Here is an 18,999-nt window from a genome sequence, read left to right as displayed (position 1 = left end):
TCAATAATATATGACTATACGTAGAAACACACACCATATTCAGGACAAAATTTCATTTCTTTTTAATGGTGTGAATTTATGTTGATATGATATGGCCAGAGCATGACTTCTTTTTCACCTTCGAGAAAAAAACAATTTTTTTTTTTATTTTGGGGTGTAATTCTCGATATTGCGTCCCATCAAACGTGCCAGCAGTCAATTGTTCAACCCGCGAGAGTATGGTGTTGACTTCATTCAAGTAATCACCTTGCTTGTTCTAGCTGACAAAATAAGTCAAAGTTGACCAGAGGAAGTAGTTGGCTTTCAATTTGGAGTTAGGACCATATTCGCATTGGAATTATATGCTCTTTTGTAGTGCGGTTGGTCAAAGCCAGTGCATGGCTCATAGCTTGATGTGACTTAAATGAGGGGGTCTTAAAAAAAGATGCTTTGTATTAGAAAACATAAATTCACTAAATGGGTCAGATATTAACATTTTTAGATGGTCAAAAGCCCATAATAATAAAAAAATCATCTGTTCGTATCCGGCCAACATCGAAATCCTGGAAAACATTTCAAGTCCGATTAACCTCGAATCTTGGTGTCTAGGGAGTTATCAAAGGTTCATACTTGAAAGCCGCCTGAAGCCTGCGAACAAAATTTTTTTACGGAATTCCTTCTTAAGAATATCAAAGTTTGGAAGCCTGAATCTTATTGAGACAAAACTATAATGGCAAGAGAACAACTTATTTATTACTACAAATGAGAGTTAAATTATATATAGTATCTAAAAATGTGTTTGTGCCACGTGGCAAGCCATGGCTCAGAGATTGACTACTATGAATAGGAAGATGAGAGCACAAATTGGGGAAATCTATTATAACTCTCTCATCTTTTCCAAGTATAAAATTCTTTCTACTTATATATTCTCTTCTTCAAACCGCTACCCACTAAATCACTTGGGGATCCGCCTAAGGAAAATCCCAAGAGGCATTCTCGTTTTTGGTGTGTAGAGCCCATCTTGAACAAGATTGAGCTCATTTGAAGGTCATTGCTGATACGCGCATCATCGAGAAGTAAATCACTGTGAAAAAGAATACCTAGCGAAAGAAGAAAACTCAACATGCAAAAGGATGGAAAATTAGTAAACCTCTATCAAATGGCTTGTTTTTATATTTTTATTTTTATTTTTTGGGTAGTAGACTAAGGCTCCGTTTGGTTTAGCATTTCCAATGGGCTTTCGGCCCTGAAAGCCCATTAGGAAAAAATTTAGGTGTTTGATTCAGCATTCGAAGATGTCATTGGCCAAATGCTGGCCTTTGAAATGCAAGTCCACCTCTACTATTCATCTGTTAATTTCTTCTTCTTTTTTTAAACCGATTATCTTCCCCACACCCCAACCGTCGTTGATCGACAACAGAGTTTCATCGGATTTTATTTTTATTTAAAAAAATAAAAACCATTTTGTAAATGTTGGGTTCGCCTTTCTTTTTTTTGTCATTTTTATCTTTTGACAATCAATAGCCTAACTTTTTTATCAATACACTAGAATGATCATTAATTAACAAATATGATTAATACTACAATAATTAAAAAAAAAATATTCAAAGTTGAAAACAAACCTAAAAAAATCTTAGGCCAAAAGTTGAGCTTTGCATTTAATCTATAATCAAATTCTTTTAATATAATTTTTAAATAAATTTACTAATATATATCTTTAACATTACTCTCAGCATGAAAATGTAAAAGGTTATATAGTCATTGTTTCTTTTTTACAATTTTAAAAATACTAAAACTAAAAAACTTAATTTAGTCACACTAAAGGGCTTTTCAAATATATGTTTACCAAACAGTCTTGTATTTCCCTAAAGCACTTTTCAGTTATAATTTACCAAACAGTCTAACATTTCGGAAAACCCCTTTATCTCAAAGGTATTTGCATTCTCTCAATAGCATTTCCCCAAAGTCAAACCAAACAGGCTCTAAATAAATGGTGATGAAAAAATGACAAGGGCGAAGTAGCTGAGGACAAAACGGCTGCGATAGGGGAAGAGAGTTGTTCAAGGAAATAAGGATGGTTAATCGGAGGTTATTAGGACCAGATGGCTTCCTATGCTTGTTCGAACCCTATGATACAGTGGGAATGAGTAGTTTCGGATTTTGTCCAAGATGGAACCTAGGACTTACCCATCTAAATTAGTTTATTATTTTTTAATATAGAACCTACCCGACGTAATGAGTTTTCAAACGATGATAACACATACCTTTTGCATGAGTTTTCGGGTGGAAGAATTTTGCATTTTCGTAACTATGTATTCATTTTCTTGGCAGATCAGTCCTTCTTGGTCAGAGAGCTGACTCAGGCTCAGGTTCCAAGAGAGAACCAAAAGCTGCGCCATAATTTTACCGGGTATAACGGAGGTGGTGCCCAACACCATAGCCACTGAAATGGAGAAAGCAACAGGTGATAAGAGGGTAGAACTTGAAAAGGAGCTAATTGACTTGGTTAAATTCCATTAGTTGGTGGAGAAACATATAGGCAAACCAAGGCAGATCAATGGACTAAAAAGGGCAAATGGGCAAAACTACTGCAATTGATATTCCTGACCATACTGATTCTGGCTGCACCACCTTGACTTAAGAACAGATGCCTCTCTTGGCAACGTCAACAATCAATCAATTACTGCAAACTACAATAAAGTTATACGATCCTGAATTTTCTAATGCTAGTACAGCCTCCCAGAGTCTTGGCCAATCATCCTTCAACAAGAGCACAAGCTGCTCAAACATTATATCTCATCTTGAATATTCTGCTTCGTCACGTCAGGTCTTGCCCTGTTTTAGTGAGGGACGATCCCTTTAAGACTTCTATCTATGGTGACATTAAGATTCTGGGACCCAATTGCTGAAGCTGATACTTCTCCTTAAGTCAGTCCAATCGAGTCTTCCAAATGAAAAGAACAAAAGTAGGATTGAAGGTCAAAGAGATAATCTCCATCAAGCACTTATCTGCCTTAAGGATATGTTAATGATTTATTTGCAGGGCCCTCATTTTGCCCAGCTGCTTGAAGATTTGGTGTCAGTCTGCATAACTGAGTACGGTTTTGATGGTGAAAATACAACCCATGTGATTAATGATCCAAAAATAAAGAACATTGAGATATTCGTCGTGAAGATCCTGAAGCCTCTGTTATCCGAGCTTCTTGCAATTTCATCCTTTCGTGAGGCTGAGGTAAAAAGCAAATTTTCTCTTTCATAAGTCTTTTGCTGATTTCATGTGCTGTTTTTTCTAAGCTATGGCAGTATGTTCTTTTCAGGTCCTTGGTGATATTATGTTGATGATTACTAACAAGTTGCCCTGCCAACTGAGAAACTCTCATGAATCCTGGGCTACACAGATCTGCAAAAGCAATGGAATCAAATATTCCAAGTTGTTAGGAGTCTGGTATTACTAGCCTTTCAACTAAGCTCGCCTCCTGATGATTCGATCTTTGCTCAAGATGTTGCTATAGAGTTGTGCAAAGTTACAGGGTCAGCAATTGATGGTCCCGTGGAGATTTCTGAATTATATCCTGTTGTCGACAAATACACCAGCATTGCAGTAATCATTTGCATTCTGCAATCAGTTGAAGCAGTCATATGCGATGTGGATTGGGCCATTAGAAAACTGAAGGAACTTTCTCTCTCCTCTCAAATTAGAAATAAAACGATTGAAGGAGAACTTGCTCTTGATGTTAAATTGGTACTGGAGGACAATATGTTCTCTATGTCTGAAGCTGTAGTGAGAGTACTATCATCATTTGCTTTGAGATGACCTTGAAGGTTGAAGGGTAAGATTGCACTTCATCAAATTTTATTTTTTTTCGGGGGGTGGGGGGTGAAAGTTGTACCAAGTTATTTTGTTTAACTTTGTTTTTTTGTTGTGATAAATGTGTGCAAACCCTCAAGCAAATCATTTACTCATAATGGTTACAAGATTGTGGAAGCAATTGGCTCAAATAACAAAACTTCATATTGCCCCTAGAAGATCCAAGCAACTTTTGCCAAGCACTAGATTTCAAAAACTTGTTGAATTAACTTGCAAGTGACACAGTCCATAATTCTCTCATGCCCGTGAACCCATGGGAGTGAAGCTTGGGGTTATCAAGTGAAGAGCAAGGGTGCAGAAAGGATGAACACAACTGGTCCGTAAAAGTGTTGTCAGGACGGTTGGTGCTAAGAGTTATAAGATTGTGGCACCCCTCGACGGCCCCCGATCCATTAGGGTCGCCACAGTTCGCTTACCTTTCACTTTCCTTATTAACATGTTACTCCAATACCATTTCAATTGCAGCAAGTCCATGCAGCATAGGAGGTTTACACTTCTTCTTTTTTTTATAGGTCCCTTGCGCAATTCATATACGAAAGCACATCCAACAAACTCCCTTCCCTATATTCAGAAAACGATGCACACCTACTAAACATCTTATATAAGTTAAAGCCGAACACGTTTATTTGCATAAAGCATATGGACATCTTTAGTCAGTACATCAAAATGCCGTAGTCTTCTATACTCGGCTACACTTCAAAGGATGACCGACATCTTCTCCAACAGTCGAATACTTAAAGTCCATTGATCAGTATCGGCGTCCAAAAGTTTTATCCCTTTGCTATCCTCCTCCTTAGAATGTTATCTTTTCTAGTCTGAAATGTTATTCCCCAAAATGGGTGAGTACAACCACTCAACAGGTAAAGGAATCCAATAACCACCCAATGCATCATACAAGTCATACATGCATCTTAGGCATTACTTACCTTGAAGCCAGGCGTATACTATCATGCATCATCACCACAATCATAACACATACATGTGTATCATCATGTCATACTCATATCATCATCATCATGACATTATTATATCACACACATGTCATCATCATCATGACATCATCATATCACACATGTCGTCATCATCATGACATCATCATATCACACATGTCATCATCATCATGACTTCATCATATCACACATGTCGTCATCATCATGACATCATCATACCATACACATATATGCATGTCATCATGCCATATCATATATCATCATCATATCACATCATACATCATCATCATCATGCATATCATCATGCCATGGGTGATCATCACCATATCACATCATACATCATCATCATCATGCATGTCATCATGCCATGGGTGATCATCATCATCATATCACATCATACATCATCATCATCATGCATATCATCATGCCATGGGTGATCATCATCATGCATATCATCATGCCATGGGTGATCATCATCATATCATATCATGCATGGTTCAATTTCCACTTTTAACTTTCAATTTGATCACCACATCACCCTTCCTCGGATCATTAATTTCATCTCATATTTTACACTCGCATCCCATGCGAGAAAACCTCCGGCATTCAGCCATTCCAGGACACCGGGCATCTGCCCCCACATTCTGGGCATCTCGCATCTCAACTGACATCACGAGGCATTCCCCTCGGGCAAAGACCTCCGACGGGGCTTCCGACATTTACACTCCCTGGCCGGGCATCCCGCACCCCTACTGGCATTGCGAGGCATTCCTTTCAGGCAAAGACCTCCAACAAGACTTCCGGAATTATGTACCGACATACCACCAGGCCTCCCCTGGAATTACGTACCGTATACCACCGGGCATCCTGACACTCCCGAGGCCATCCGGCAATGTGTCTCTATACATTCCGGGCATTACCATCCGCCACAACAATCTCCTCATTTAACATTATTCATGTTCACCAATTTCGGTCTCAATTTAGCATGGCATAAGATGCAATGGCAACCAAAAATCATGTTCAACATTGAATTCACACCTGCATTTCAATTCATTGTCATGCATACATCAAGACCTCATCATACATGCAACATGGTACAATCATTCATGAAATATAATTTATGGAATTTATGCCAATTAAAATAATCCATTTATCATGCCCTTTTTACGTTTATTTAAATTCCAGCTTATGCCACTTTCAAAGATATTTAATTTAAATATCTATATGATTCTCAAAAATCATAAAATTTAGGGCAAGTGATAAACAAGACAATAGGATAATGATTTTGTGCAAAATACATGGCCAAATAGAATTCCACACAAATCCATAATTCACACAAAACAGCATATAATTTTCGGATGAAATCAGAATGCACAGTTTCCGAAACAATTTGATTAAAATATCCATACGACCTCCAAAAATTACTAAATTTTACCAAGTTATAGCCAGGACACTAAAGTACATTTTTTATGAAGACTTCCAAGTCAAATTTTTTTTATATTAATTTCTACAGTCTCACGAAGCTTCTGAATCTAACACCGAATCGTCCAGTGCATGCTTCTCCGAAATACTGAGTCTTCACCTACCTATTCTTATTATTTTCCTCTGAAATTTGGATATGTTTTACTTCAAGATGTTCTCTACAAGTTTCATGAAGAGATCCAAGTCAAATTTCCAAAGAAAAGTCACCATATGGGTCCATGAAGTCTCGGGTGTCCAGTACCACGTCTCCAGTCTTCAAGAATAAGTCGATTTCCTAGGCTATACTTGTTCATTTTACTTCAAATTTGAGTATGTTGTATTTTAAGATGTTACCTACAACTTTAATGAATAAATAGAAGAGATATTCTTAGTTCAAATCAACATGCAACCACAAATCCACCGAAAGGTCAGTGAAATCGTTCCAGATCTGGTGTCTCCGTAGGATGAGAGTTTAACCCCTTAAATCTCCATAATTTTCCACCAAATTTTATTATGTTGTATTTTAAGATGTTAGCTACAACTTTTATGAAGAAATAGAAGCCAAAATCGGACTCTAAACATGCATGCAAGCTCACACAACATTCTGACTCAAACTGTTCAAGCGAAAACAGCAACACCACTCAAGAACAAGCCATCCAAGCTTCGGTTTTTCTCTCCTAATCACCCAAAATTCGACATACATGTAACACACACACACGTGCAAGAGCAGCTAGAGGACTCCAACTTGCCTCTAGACCGAACGGACGACGGCACACGGCGGCAAGCACGGCGGACGGACGGCGACTCCTCCTCTTCCTCTCGGCTTCTCCTCTCTCGGCCACTCTCTCCCTCTCTCTCGCACGGTACCTCTCTCTCCCTTGGGCGAATGGCTAACCGGCCATTCTCTCTCCTCTCTTCCCTTTTTATCTCCCCCAAACCCCATCATTTGCAATCATGAGATTGCCTCACCAATGGCCAATGCATGCCATCTTCCTTTGTGCCACTTCTCACCACACATGCAAGATGGGCTTTGAACTTGGGCTTGGGCTTGGGCTTGGGCCTTCCTCTTGGGCCTCCTTTGTGGCCGACGGCCACACCTCCTTGGGCCTCAATGGGCCGGTCGACAGCCCCACCGTGGGCTCCTATTGGGCCGACTAGCTTGGCCCACTAAAGCTTAGGCCAATGGGCCTAAGGCCCATCCTAATAAAATTTAAATTTTCCCCATTTCATAATTTCTTCTATAAATTTTAAATTTTAAATTCCACATGGCCAAAGTCTTGTGACATTTTATTTAATTCATAAGGTGCATGGCCAAGCATAGATTATCATTATTAATCTATCAAATTTAAAATCTCATGAACATAAGCACAAATCACCTAATCTTAAAAAGACTAATGGCTAAAGCATTAAACCATAGGTAATCTCATTACCTAATTAGAGGCTTTAACACACCTTATAACTTGACTTTGAATTTTGGGATGCCACAAAGATAGAAGGATAATATTACTTAGGAGCTTTAAAAGCGGGATCAGCCTCCCGTGCACAAATTGGTCGGGAGTTGATGTCGCTTTCCTAATGAGGCTATGGTAGGCCAAAGCCGATTGTTGAGTCTAAAGAGGGGTCTCGCTCGATGGACTAGATGCCTGAGACAAGCTAGACGTGGTACGATCTCATACGAAAAGAGCTATTCGTCGTATTGTTCATTGGAACAACCATAGAAAGAAGGCTGGCTTGGTGAATTCCGTTCGCCAGGTGACGCACGGGTTAATTCGCGGCCAAGGAAATTATCGACCTATGACAAATGGTATCAGAACGGGGATCTCTCCAGTAGGTGGGTGATTTTGGGAAAAGCATGTGGTTTTCCCAGTCCTATGAGGGCAAAGAGTGATTGCGAGGCCAAAGGGGCTCAGATAACGTGCGGCTCTTGTCTAGCTTCTGAGATGGCAATGGGGGCATAGGAAGGAATTGAATTACTCGCTGAAGGGGAATAACGTTCCTGGATCAATGGGCAAGAAAAGGTCTACGATCACGTTTCCACCAAGAGGATCATCTGTTGGCTTGCAGAAATCAGGAGGAGCTTAGTAGGCGAAAAAAAGTGCTGCCATAGGGGTGTAGTTGGCTAGAGGTGCCACACTTGTCAGGGAGTACAAGTGATTGGAGATTCGCGAACAGCTTTGATTGGGAGAAGGAAGCAATGGAGTGCTGTGACTTATTCTGTTTGACAAGCGTTGCCATCTACGTAATTCCCAAGAAGTGGCACTGAAGGTTAGGGAAACGTAGGGAAGCGACAATACAGCCCGCAACGAGGGCGTTGCAGAATTGGATGGGGGAGTTTGACACGGTCCGTGATTCTCTCGTACCCGCGAATCCTTGAGAGTGAAGTTTGAGGTTATCGAGTGAAGACCGAGGGCACAGAAAGGATTAACACAACTGGGCCACGGGAGTATCATTAGGACAGTTGGCGTTAAGAGTTTTAGGATAGAAAGATAATATTACTTATGAGCTCTGAAGGCGAAGTTGGCCTCCCGTGCACAAACTGGTCTGGAGTTAATGCCATTCTCCTTATGAGGCTATGGTAAGCCGAAACCAAATGTTGAGCTTAAAGAGGGCTGCTGTCTCGCTCAATGGATTAGACGCCTGAGCCAAGCTGGGTATGATACAATCTCATATAAAAAGAAATATTTGTCGTATTGTTCATTGGAACAACTATAAAAGGAAGGCTGGTCTGGTGAATTCCGTTCACCAGACGCCGCATAGGTTAATCTGCAGTCAAGGAAACTATCGACCCATGACACAAGCATCTCACTTTTCAACTCTATAATTTTGTTGCTGAAATGCAGAAGGTGAGTACTCTATGTATTGCCACCCTATCCAGTCTCAAGCTCCAGTCATCATTTGCATTTCCTTCTCTTCTTTTTGAATGTTTTCTTTGTGTTTGAGTGATTTATGTGATGACTTAAGAGGCAGGAACAGCAAGAAAACACTAATAGAAGGAGAATTGTGGGAAAGATCAAAAGGGAAAATCGCTGCATCCCCGAGCTGATCTTTCTTATAGAAGATTATGAGAAGTATTAAATCCGACTTAGCAAGGTCACTAAAGCGAATTTGCTGAGGCATGCTAAGCACAGCACTTCCCGGGAGGCCACCAGTATAGTTGGGGAAGAAGACAATCCTGACCACGAACCTGGCTGTTCTCGTTCTGCAGCACATGAAAACGAATCATGCGATGCTTCTGATGAAGATGGAGGAGAGGAAAATGCCATGTCTCCGGAGTCGGGCTCTCATTTGTCTGCGGATGAATCTGTTTCTGACGAGAAAGGTAATTCTCTTCCCCTAGTCAAGAGGATGAGGAAAAATGATGAAGATTAGCTATGCTCTGTCAGAAATATACTGGGATAGAATGGCACATATTTGGCAGATCATTTTGTATGAAGTAGAGGATAGCGAGAGAAACAGAAGGTAAATTTATCAACTTCGCTCAAATACTATGTCAATAATTTCTTAGCACTTCAACAAGTCAATCTCGAGCTATGTTGGAGATCAACTTTTGCTTAGTATTAATATGGAGTCTAGTTTTTCTACCATTCTCAACTTTAGGTTTTTATCCATTCATTCATAGATATAGATACAGAAGATGCATACGACGTCAATATGACCGCATAAGCCTCTATTGCAATAATTACACTTTACCACAACTGATTCAGTTCATACACAATAGAGAACATTACCATTTACTGTATTTTAGACATCATATAATACCTAGTGGAGTAACCTGTGCTTGCACGGGTGGAATCTTTCTTTATTTGTTAAATGAGATCAAACATTAATTTTTTTAATTTGTTTGGAAATGGTTGGGTATATACACTTTTTGGCACCTTTTTCTTCAACTATTAATTCTTTACATTATGTAACTATACCATCACATGAAGGAGTGAAATTGAGTCAAGCTACTCAGTAGTAACTGGGGCTTAATTTCGTGATTACCTGAGGTCGACTAATATGATTTCTGGTCAAGTGAGCTTCTTTGAACGTCTTGTTGAGTCAAGCTCAAGCTCACTATACTTAGGTCAATAGGTTTGTGAACCTAATCAAATTTCTAGTATTCTTTTTAAAATATATGTTATTAGCAAAAGAAATAGACACATATATCTTCAAAATTACATAACATAACAGGATGATTGGGCTTGAGTTATTTATTGCTTGATATAATAGCGCCAGGCTGAGTGCAACTATTTTTATTAGTTTAAGTTTTTTATCTCAATATCTTTTGTCTATTTTTTTAGGTAATACTGCTTTTTTTAAAAAATTTAGCTTTTACTTCTGGTAGATTTTTTGTTTAACATTTAAATTGTTGATAATAATATAGTTAATTTATTAATTTCACACGAACTTTTTTTACGTGGTAGTGCTAAATTTTAGGCTTTCTTTTGAATAACCTTCTGTTTGATATCTACTTTTTCCTAATTATGTGATTAATTTATTTAACTTTCTAAAATTTAATTTCGTAAAGGATTTTTGATTTGATATTTTTAAAATGAAGTGTTGTTCATTTTTCTGTTTTCCCATTTAATATTATTTTGCTCTTTTCCTCAATCGGGGGGGTCTGGGGTTTTTATTGGCCACATTTTGTAGTTGTGCCCTAGACATATTGCCAAGTGGCAAAATTGAGTGAAAAGCCCACGAACCTTCAAAATACTATTTTCTTATAGATAGATAGATAATGTCTCATGTTTCATGGTGTATGATGCAGTTTGTTATTCTTTTCTTACAAAATAAGCTAAAGTTTGTAACCTAAGAATTAAAAGAAACCATCGATGAATTTGTATCTTTGCATTAAATATTGCACCTGGACAAAAACAAAATTATTCCTACCAAAATCTAATGTCCGGTAATCGTTAATATATACTCAGAAATTAAAAGATCTTTACTTAGTACTATTAACTCCAAATATTTTATTGATCATAAAAATAGCCGCTATTGCATAATCAATCTGGTCTATTCAAGTGGACAATAATCCGACAGGAGAACTTGTTTCAACCTAGGATAATAACCTCATGACTTGGTCTTAGTCAAGTATTGAAGAATAGAATGTGATATGATGACATAAAATACCATATCAACAATTTGATTTTGGAAGCTTTTATATTCTTGTGTTGTCGGTGCTCAATAATTGAAATTGGTAACCTTAAATTAAACGGTTGTCTCAATCTGGGCGCTTTTGTCAGCATTGTGCTTGTTAAATTGATTAAATATTTGTAGCCGAAAAGATAATTTATAACTTTTGTTATAATTTGTGTTTATTAATATTCATATAAAAAATGTAATTTATAAACCGAAAGAAATTTTGCCCCAATGAGGAATGTTGTTACAACTAGGTTCAGTATTCAGTTTACTAATAAAAGGAAAGTTACATTAGTAGCAATTACCATTCACTCAGTTTACTAATATTAACATAGATTATTAACCTATAAAGTGAAAATTAACTGCAAATTAAATTATTTACTATAGGGTAAATTACTTCCTCTTAGGTTATGTTACTACTTTGAAGATAAGTTTCTCTTATATGATATAGACAACTACTTGTAATTGTCGCAATGTCAATTACACCTATAATTAGTAATTTGCGTTTATGAACAAAAAATTCACCAAGGAGTAATTAACCGATACCATAGTAAATTACATTAAAGGTTCTCTTCCAACCAACTGACATTATTTACAATCTCACTCCTATCAAGAATTACTACATCTACCAACATGTGAAGATATTTAGAAGATTCTTGAAGCTTCAAGAAGGCTAAGGAACGTACCTCAAGCTAAGTTAGTCCACGTAAGATACCAACTCATTGAGATAGTGGCCTACGTGTTTGTGTCCAAGTGGTGATGATGTATCATGAATGGAACCTCTTCATGATTGTCCACGGATTACCCGCAATTCGGTCAAATGTGCTCATCTATGAGATATGCTATTGACATTACCATCTAAAGCATCTAGGAACAAATAATAATCTTTGGTTATTATCTAGTAGAACAACTTTGTATTCTATATTCATCGCAAAAACATTTCCTACTCTTACGATGAGTTTGAATTTAGACATATCACAAGTTTTCTCAAACTCTAATACAGGAATAACTTTAGTTCATATACATAGTTAAATTTAAAAAAAAAAAATCTATGGTTTTTACAGAATCTAATAACACCAGCCATGTATCACATCATCACATGGAACATATATAAGAATAATAATGACGAATATGTAGTCCAAAATCCTCAAAATTCATCTCGCAACTATAAGCTGATATCAAGTAAAAAGTTCAAATTTAACGGTGACTTTGGTTTCACAAACAAATCACAAGAAAGAGCGGTTGTTTCTTTCCCATCGTCTTTCTCTAGGGATGGAGATAGAGAGATTTCACGTTCTTTTTTCTTTCCCATTTGCCACGTTGTTCTTCCTTTTCTTCTTTTTGGATTTCTTGCGATTCTCTCCGCTTGGAACTTGCTCAACTTCAACGGCAGAACTCCTGTTCATCACAGAGAAGGAAATCCCAAATTTAGAGAAGGTGCATCGAGTACATTTTTTTCTCGTCATAAGGATTGTTTAACCACCTTCATGAGTGTCGATCCAACCAACCGGTGCTTGACAAGAGAATTAATACAAATCCGTTCATAAAAGCAAGCAGAAAGGTCATTGCTCAACAATTATTCTTTGGGCATGCACACTTAACTATCTGCATTGAGAAGCCATAACAATTACAGTTCCAAGATCCTTTCTATTTCTTTTCCAAAAAACCTAGAAGAGGCCAAGGGTAAATATGTCTGAGCAATGACCATTTTAAAATGTATCAATTGTGTTCGAAGCGGTGTTTATAAAGACTCAAGGGGTCTTTTCAGACATATTACTCAAAAAGAAAAATTATGAACTTTTCCTGAGGGCTTTAAAAGCAAAATCATATTATGAGAATGCTAGTAGAGTCTTTCAAAATATAAATATGTGCGGAGTCATTGCTAGTAGAGTCCTACAAACGGACGTTTTTCATTATTTCAAGTGGAGTCCAAACTCTGGTTGCTACATCACGTCTGAGATTACACCTAGGACACCCAGCTACATGATCAATGCATTCAACCAAATACCATTATATATATGTGAGTTTGGATTATGAAAAGCCAATAAGAACATGAAAACATAAAGCTACTCACTTCTGAGTTGGATCGTCGGCTTTTGGTTCTTTATCTTCCTGACATGCTTGATTTTGCATCTCTTCCTCCATGAACTGCAATTTCCTCTTTATTTTATTTGCAGAGCTGATTCCAATGTAACAAAATGTTAGATCAAATCATATGCTTCCTTGTCTATAGAAGGCCTTTTACTTTTGTTGAATAACTAAAACAAAAGTTTCATGTCTCACTATAGTCAAGAGTCCAGTCCTTAACTACTTATCTATGGTTTTTTGAGACGGTACATGACCTTTCAAACTGAAGTGGGTGTCAAGCTGAAGCATTTCCAGCATATAAATGACTTCCCTTATTGTGAAAAAAGTAAAATAGGTAACATATTGTTAAGTCTCAAATTCAGTCAATTACCTTCCAGGTTTGCCGTCAACAGCAGGAGACAAACTTTCAGAACATTTCACGGCAGTGTTTCCATCTTGCTTTTGCTTCTTCCTGGCAACATCTAGCGGTGTGTCCATGACTACATCTGGGATCTGAGTCTCCGAGTCCTTCGCAGAAGACATTTTCTTAAGTAGAGAAGATACGAAGAAATCTTCACCATCAGGTTCTGACGACCGGGCTCCAGGATTCTGATGGGGCAAGCTATTGTCCTTCCTTTTCTTTTTTTTGGACTTCTTGCAATTCTCTCTACTTAGAGCTTGCTTAATTTCAACAGCAGATCTCCTATTCATCACAGATAAGAAAATCCCTGGTAAAGTTCTATTTTTCCTTGTTATGAGGATCGTTTAATCACTTTCATTACTGTCTAGGCAACTGACCAGTGCTTGCCATGAGACTTCGTTTGCAAATGCAAGTAGAAAGGTCATCGGTCCACATTTACTATTGAAGTATTCATGCTTAGCTATCTGCACTAACAAGCCATAACAATAAGAGTTTTGCTCGGAGGCATCAAGCACAATCATTTTGAAAATTTTCTAGTACTTCAATCTTTCATCATATACATATGTGTGGGGTCACTGAAATTAATAAAAGGTAGGAAGTGGGGGACCTACAAATGGAGGTCTTTCATTATTTCAAGATGGGTCAAACTTTTGTTGCTACATCATGTCAAAGATTACATGTGGAATGAACCCTAGGACACCCAGCTATAGGATCAATGCTTTCAACCAAGCATCGTTATATATGTGAGTGTGGATAATGAGAGGTCAACAAGAACGTGAGGACATAAAGGTACTCACTCCTTACTCGGATCCTCAGCTTTTGGTTCCTTATCTTCCTGCCATGCTTGATTCTGCATCTCTCCCTCCACAATACGCAATTTACTCTTCATTTTCATTGCAGTGCTGGTTCCAATGTATCAACGTGTTAGATGAAATCATGTGCATCCATGTGTATCTGATTTTATAATATTTATAGGCAGGCCTTCTGCTTTAGATGAGTAACTAAAACATAAGTTCCTGTCTCACAATAGTCAAGAGTCCATTCCTTAACCACTTATCTTCAGTTGGACATTACACAAGCTATTCAAGTTGAGATAAGTGCGAAGACGAAGCATTTCCAGCAAATCAATGAATTCTCTTATCGTGGAAAAAGTAAAATAAGTAACAAATTGTTAAGTCTCTAATTTAATAAATTACCTTCCAGGTTCAATGCCAACAACAGGAGGCAAAGGTTCAGATGATTTCATGGTGGTGCTTCCATCTTGCTTTCCCTTCTTCTTGACAACATCTAAAGGAGATTCAATGACTACAACTGGGACATTTATTTCTGAGTCCTTCGCATAAGACTTTTTCTTAAGTAGAGAGGATACAAAGAAATCTTCCTCATCGGATTCTAACAACAGGCCCTCAGAATTCTGTTGTGGCAAGCTATTGACCTTATTAGATTCACTTTTTTCATGCTTTTTCCTAAGTCGTCGACGACGGTCTTTTCCCTTTCTTCCTTTCTTGTGGTTTGGTTTCTCCTCCTCTGCTGTTAAAAATTCACATTGCAAACACGCCATATAAACTTTCTCCTAAATTGAAGATGCAAAACTGAGCATAATGAGAGCAACCAACATATCTGTACTTGTCCATGTAATGCCATCATACGAATATAAGAAGGAAAATCAACTTGAAATTTCAAAATAAAGAATGCTAACAACTATAAAATAAAATCTGGCATGGTGCGAGATCCTACAACATTAATGAATTCATAAGAAACAGAATAATAATACAATATGACAAATCTATCACGGTGAAGGCCAAAGGAAAAAAACACCAATGACATCACATGAATATGAGAAGGAGAAGCAATTTCACATTTTAAAGTGAAGAATAATATTAGTTATATAAGATTATCTGGCAAGCACAAAAATAAAAGCAGAATCCTCCCACATCATATTCTTTCTCTATGGTCACATAATCATACAAATTGCTCAAACATCATAATCTTTCTCTATGGCACCACAGTTAAGTATATTTTGTTTGTGATAGTTGATACCATATTATTGATAAATAAATAAAATTGCCGACAGCAATTTTTTAAAGAAGGTCAATTTCTTCATACTACATCATTAATAATCTTTCTTTCTAAAATATAAAAGCAACAAGTTATAGGATATTGCCTTTGCCTCCAGAAACAAGAGTTACTAGAGGGTTTTCACTGGTCCTACTTTGATGCAGGATGCAAGCAACTCTGATGCAACAATCTTGAGCACTTAAGATAGAAAAGAATGAGCTCCAAATTTCATTTTACAAATGCATGGCTGGACAACTGGTACTTAGTTACACAAAATGGAAATTATTTAATGATTTATATTTCATTGAATCTGAAAAATGTGAAAGATTAGTTGCATATGTTGTTGTAATTGCTTCTCGGTGTCACTAATATCAAGCAAAAAGAATTCAAGCAATGTCGAGAATTGAACAAAGCAACCAACTCCAAGGACTTTAGATGCGTAACTCAACAAAGCAAAATGGTCTATTGTGTTGTTATGATATCGACATCTAATCACGATAGATTCCAAATTGTTCTTTATATAAAATCCAATTGATTTCTCAAAATTGAGCTTTTTTTCTTCCCTTTAGATATAAAGATTGAAGAGCTGTGCATACATAATTTTCAAAGTAGAAGCTCATCAACAAATGCCTTATGAGAAATAAGAAAAGAACATTGTTAAACTACGAGCACCTGATTTATTCAGCATAGGAGAAGGTGGAAGGAATTCAACACCACCATCATTGATAAAGCTATCTTCATACTTGTCGTCGTCCTCAGAAATATCTGTCTCAGTGTCTGCAATATCTTCTCCGTAGGACTCTCTAATAATCATTATAAAGGAACGGAACTCTAGAATGAAGCTTCTATATTTAGTGTATGAAACAGTCTAGAAAGTGAAGTCCGTAAGGACACTGATTAGTATCTCTCGACCTTTTAGCTCACCCCAACGTGTACCAATGTCTGCATGGTTAAAATGATGTAATGGTACCAATCGATCATCTTATACAATTAGAAAACAAAAATATATGAGAAATGAGATAACAGTAAGAAGGAATAATACAACATAACTCAACCAAGGATACGAGTCATCATCAAATTCTCGACCCTTTCGCACGTAGTAACCTGTGAGGTGAACACTGCGAACACCGAGAACAGAAAAATGACTTGCTGGGCTTCCTCGAATTCCAAATTTATCTGAGCAGATTCTTCTTTTCCCGGAAGCAAGGAGCATATAAATACAGGAGTCGCATTGCCCACATTGCATTGCACCGTGCTCTTGGTGGTGGCAACACCAGTCCCGAGTGTCCCCTGCCCAAAATTATGCACATCCAATTTAAGGTAATACCAATAAAATAAAATAAAAAACTGATGAAATCTGGACTTTTCAATGTTGCAATGAACCAAAATCAAAGAACAGAGAAGCGTTTTACCTGGGAGATGCGAAGCCTCGACCCATTTGGCTTCTGAGTATAAGGCTTGCCGGGTTTCACTTCAATCCCTACTCACTCAGTGGAAAAACAGAGCAAACGATATCATCACTCTCATGAAATAAAATCACAAACAAGAACAACCGATCGAAACATAAAAGGGTCGTATCAAATTCACAGGCAAAAGAATGTGCGAAGGAGAATCGGAACCGACCCCAAAACACCATTTTCTTGTTACGAAAAAAGAGGAACAAGCTAGACAAACTGAATCAGAACGGACTGAATGGATTTTAAGAGAGGAAGAGAGAGAGGGGACGCAATGATGCTTCGTCCACAAGTTCCAACCTGTGCGTGCTAAGCGAGGACCATCAACCATTTGAGAAGGGAAAGCATGATTCTTGAAAATTGCGGAGCATTTAATCTCCTCCGCAGCATCCCGATTCTCTTCGCGCTTCTTCTCTTGAACAAGAAAGAGCGCCATTTGAAGTCGTGACTCTTCGTTGGACGGACTATTTTAGAAAATGAAAATCCATATTGCCCGCCCTGTATTTCTCACAAATTCCCCAAACTCCCCCTATAATATTTTTGATCGCAAATAGCCTCCCCCCATGAGCATAATTTTGAGAGAGGCACGTACCCGCCCAGAAGACCCGAAACCAATCTTAGCTGATCCGAATGGACTATTAAAAGAACAATATCCATATTTGAAATAAACAAATTCCAAAGAAATTGAATTTTTTGGTTATTCAAATTCGACTCAACTAATCCGAAGAGAATCAAATGTGTTTTTTTGCTATTCATCTACAGGACCAGACTGACCAAAAAAGAAAAAAAATCTACAGGACCATATATGAATCATTGCACAAATAATCACATTTTGGTAATTATTTTATGGCGAACTTAACCATGCTTGCGTGCTCGTGAGAGGGAAATTTTTTACGGGGAACTTTCCAAATATAAACATCAATTACAGAATGTGGTAAAATTGGAAAATCTTATCTAATATGTTGCCCTATTAGTGGCTTGTCAAATAGATATAAGATAGGATTAGACAAAAAAAAAATGAGGACCTAACCTCGTAATTGATATGTTAATCTCAAAAAATTAATATATTTCGATTTTAAAATAGAAAATGAAAGCATCTCGAAGACTTCTTATGCATTGAATTAAATTTTAAGCTACAATGTACAATTTAAATTTAAAATTCTTGAGTATTCTCTTAGTTGCTTGACTCACACTTTGTGTGGGCTACTCGTCATATCTACTGATTGAATATTTTAATGTACATAACTAAAACAGTACCCAAAAAAATAAATTTAAAAATCGAGACGGTCTAAAGAGAGTAAATAATTATGGTTATTTCATCCTTGTATTTTATGGTACCAAATTTTTTGTTTTATTGTGCTTTGCTTTTATAGTGATAACTTTCTAACTTTCACTTCTTGGACATTAGAAAGTTTCTAAGAAATTACATTTTTCACTAAAATGATATCTGCATACTTTCATTAAATAATTATGGTTAAATCTTCAATTAAAAGCAAAACTAGTTTTCTTACCCGGGCTTTGCACGGCCTACATTTTTAATTTTTTTTCATATATAGAAGAGGTTACGTTTGAAGAAACAAATCTACAGACTCCACTTATTATAATAGTCATAAAATGCAA

General features: G+C 37.2%; 1 protein-coding gene across 1 annotated transcript; it reads right to left on the bottom strand.

The window, feature by feature from the left end:
* Window positions 1-13,449: 13,449 nt before the first annotated feature.
* LOC120290567 (peptidyl-prolyl cis-trans isomerase FKBP43-like) lies at window positions 13,450-17,815 on the bottom strand. The gene is made up of 8 exons (XM_039306870.1): window positions 17,680-17,815; window positions 17,338-17,405; window positions 17,030-17,215; window positions 16,598-16,793; window positions 15,064-15,397; window positions 14,665-14,769; window positions 13,838-14,149; window positions 13,450-13,558 (listed from the first exon to the last, which is right to left on the bottom strand). The coding sequence occupies exons 1-8, from the start codon at window positions 17,813-17,815 to the stop codon at window positions 13,450-13,452; spliced, it is 1,446 nt and encodes a 481-aa protein (XP_039162804.1).
* Between the last annotated feature and the right edge of the window lie 1,184 nt (window positions 17,816-18,999).

The sequence above is a fragment of the Eucalyptus grandis genome, chromosome 2 (genome assembly GCF_016545825.1).
Source record: "Eucalyptus grandis isolate ANBG69807.140 chromosome 2, ASM1654582v1, whole genome shotgun sequence".
Lineage (NCBI taxonomy): Eukaryota > Viridiplantae > Streptophyta > Magnoliopsida > Myrtales > Myrtaceae > Eucalyptus > Eucalyptus grandis.
Note: the sequence above shows the minus strand (reverse complement) of the source record. Positions and strands in the feature narration are given on the sequence as shown.

What these genes read in the sequence shown, in the direction of transcription:
- LOC120290567 (XM_039306870.1), bottom strand. Translation starts at nt 17,815, where the DNA reads ATGGCGCTCTTTCTTGTTCAAGAGAAGAAGCGCGAAGAGAATCGGGAT. An exon ending in TCCTCGCTTAGCACGCACAG is followed by an intron (nt 17,406 to 17,679) that starts GTTGGAACTTGT and finishes CTGAGTGAGTAG; the next exon opens with GGATTGAAGTGAAACCCGGC. An exon ending in GTTGGCATTGAACCTGGAAG is followed by an intron (nt 14,770 to 15,063) that starts GTAATTTATTAA and finishes CATTGGAACCAG; the next exon opens with CACTGCAATGAAAATGAAGA.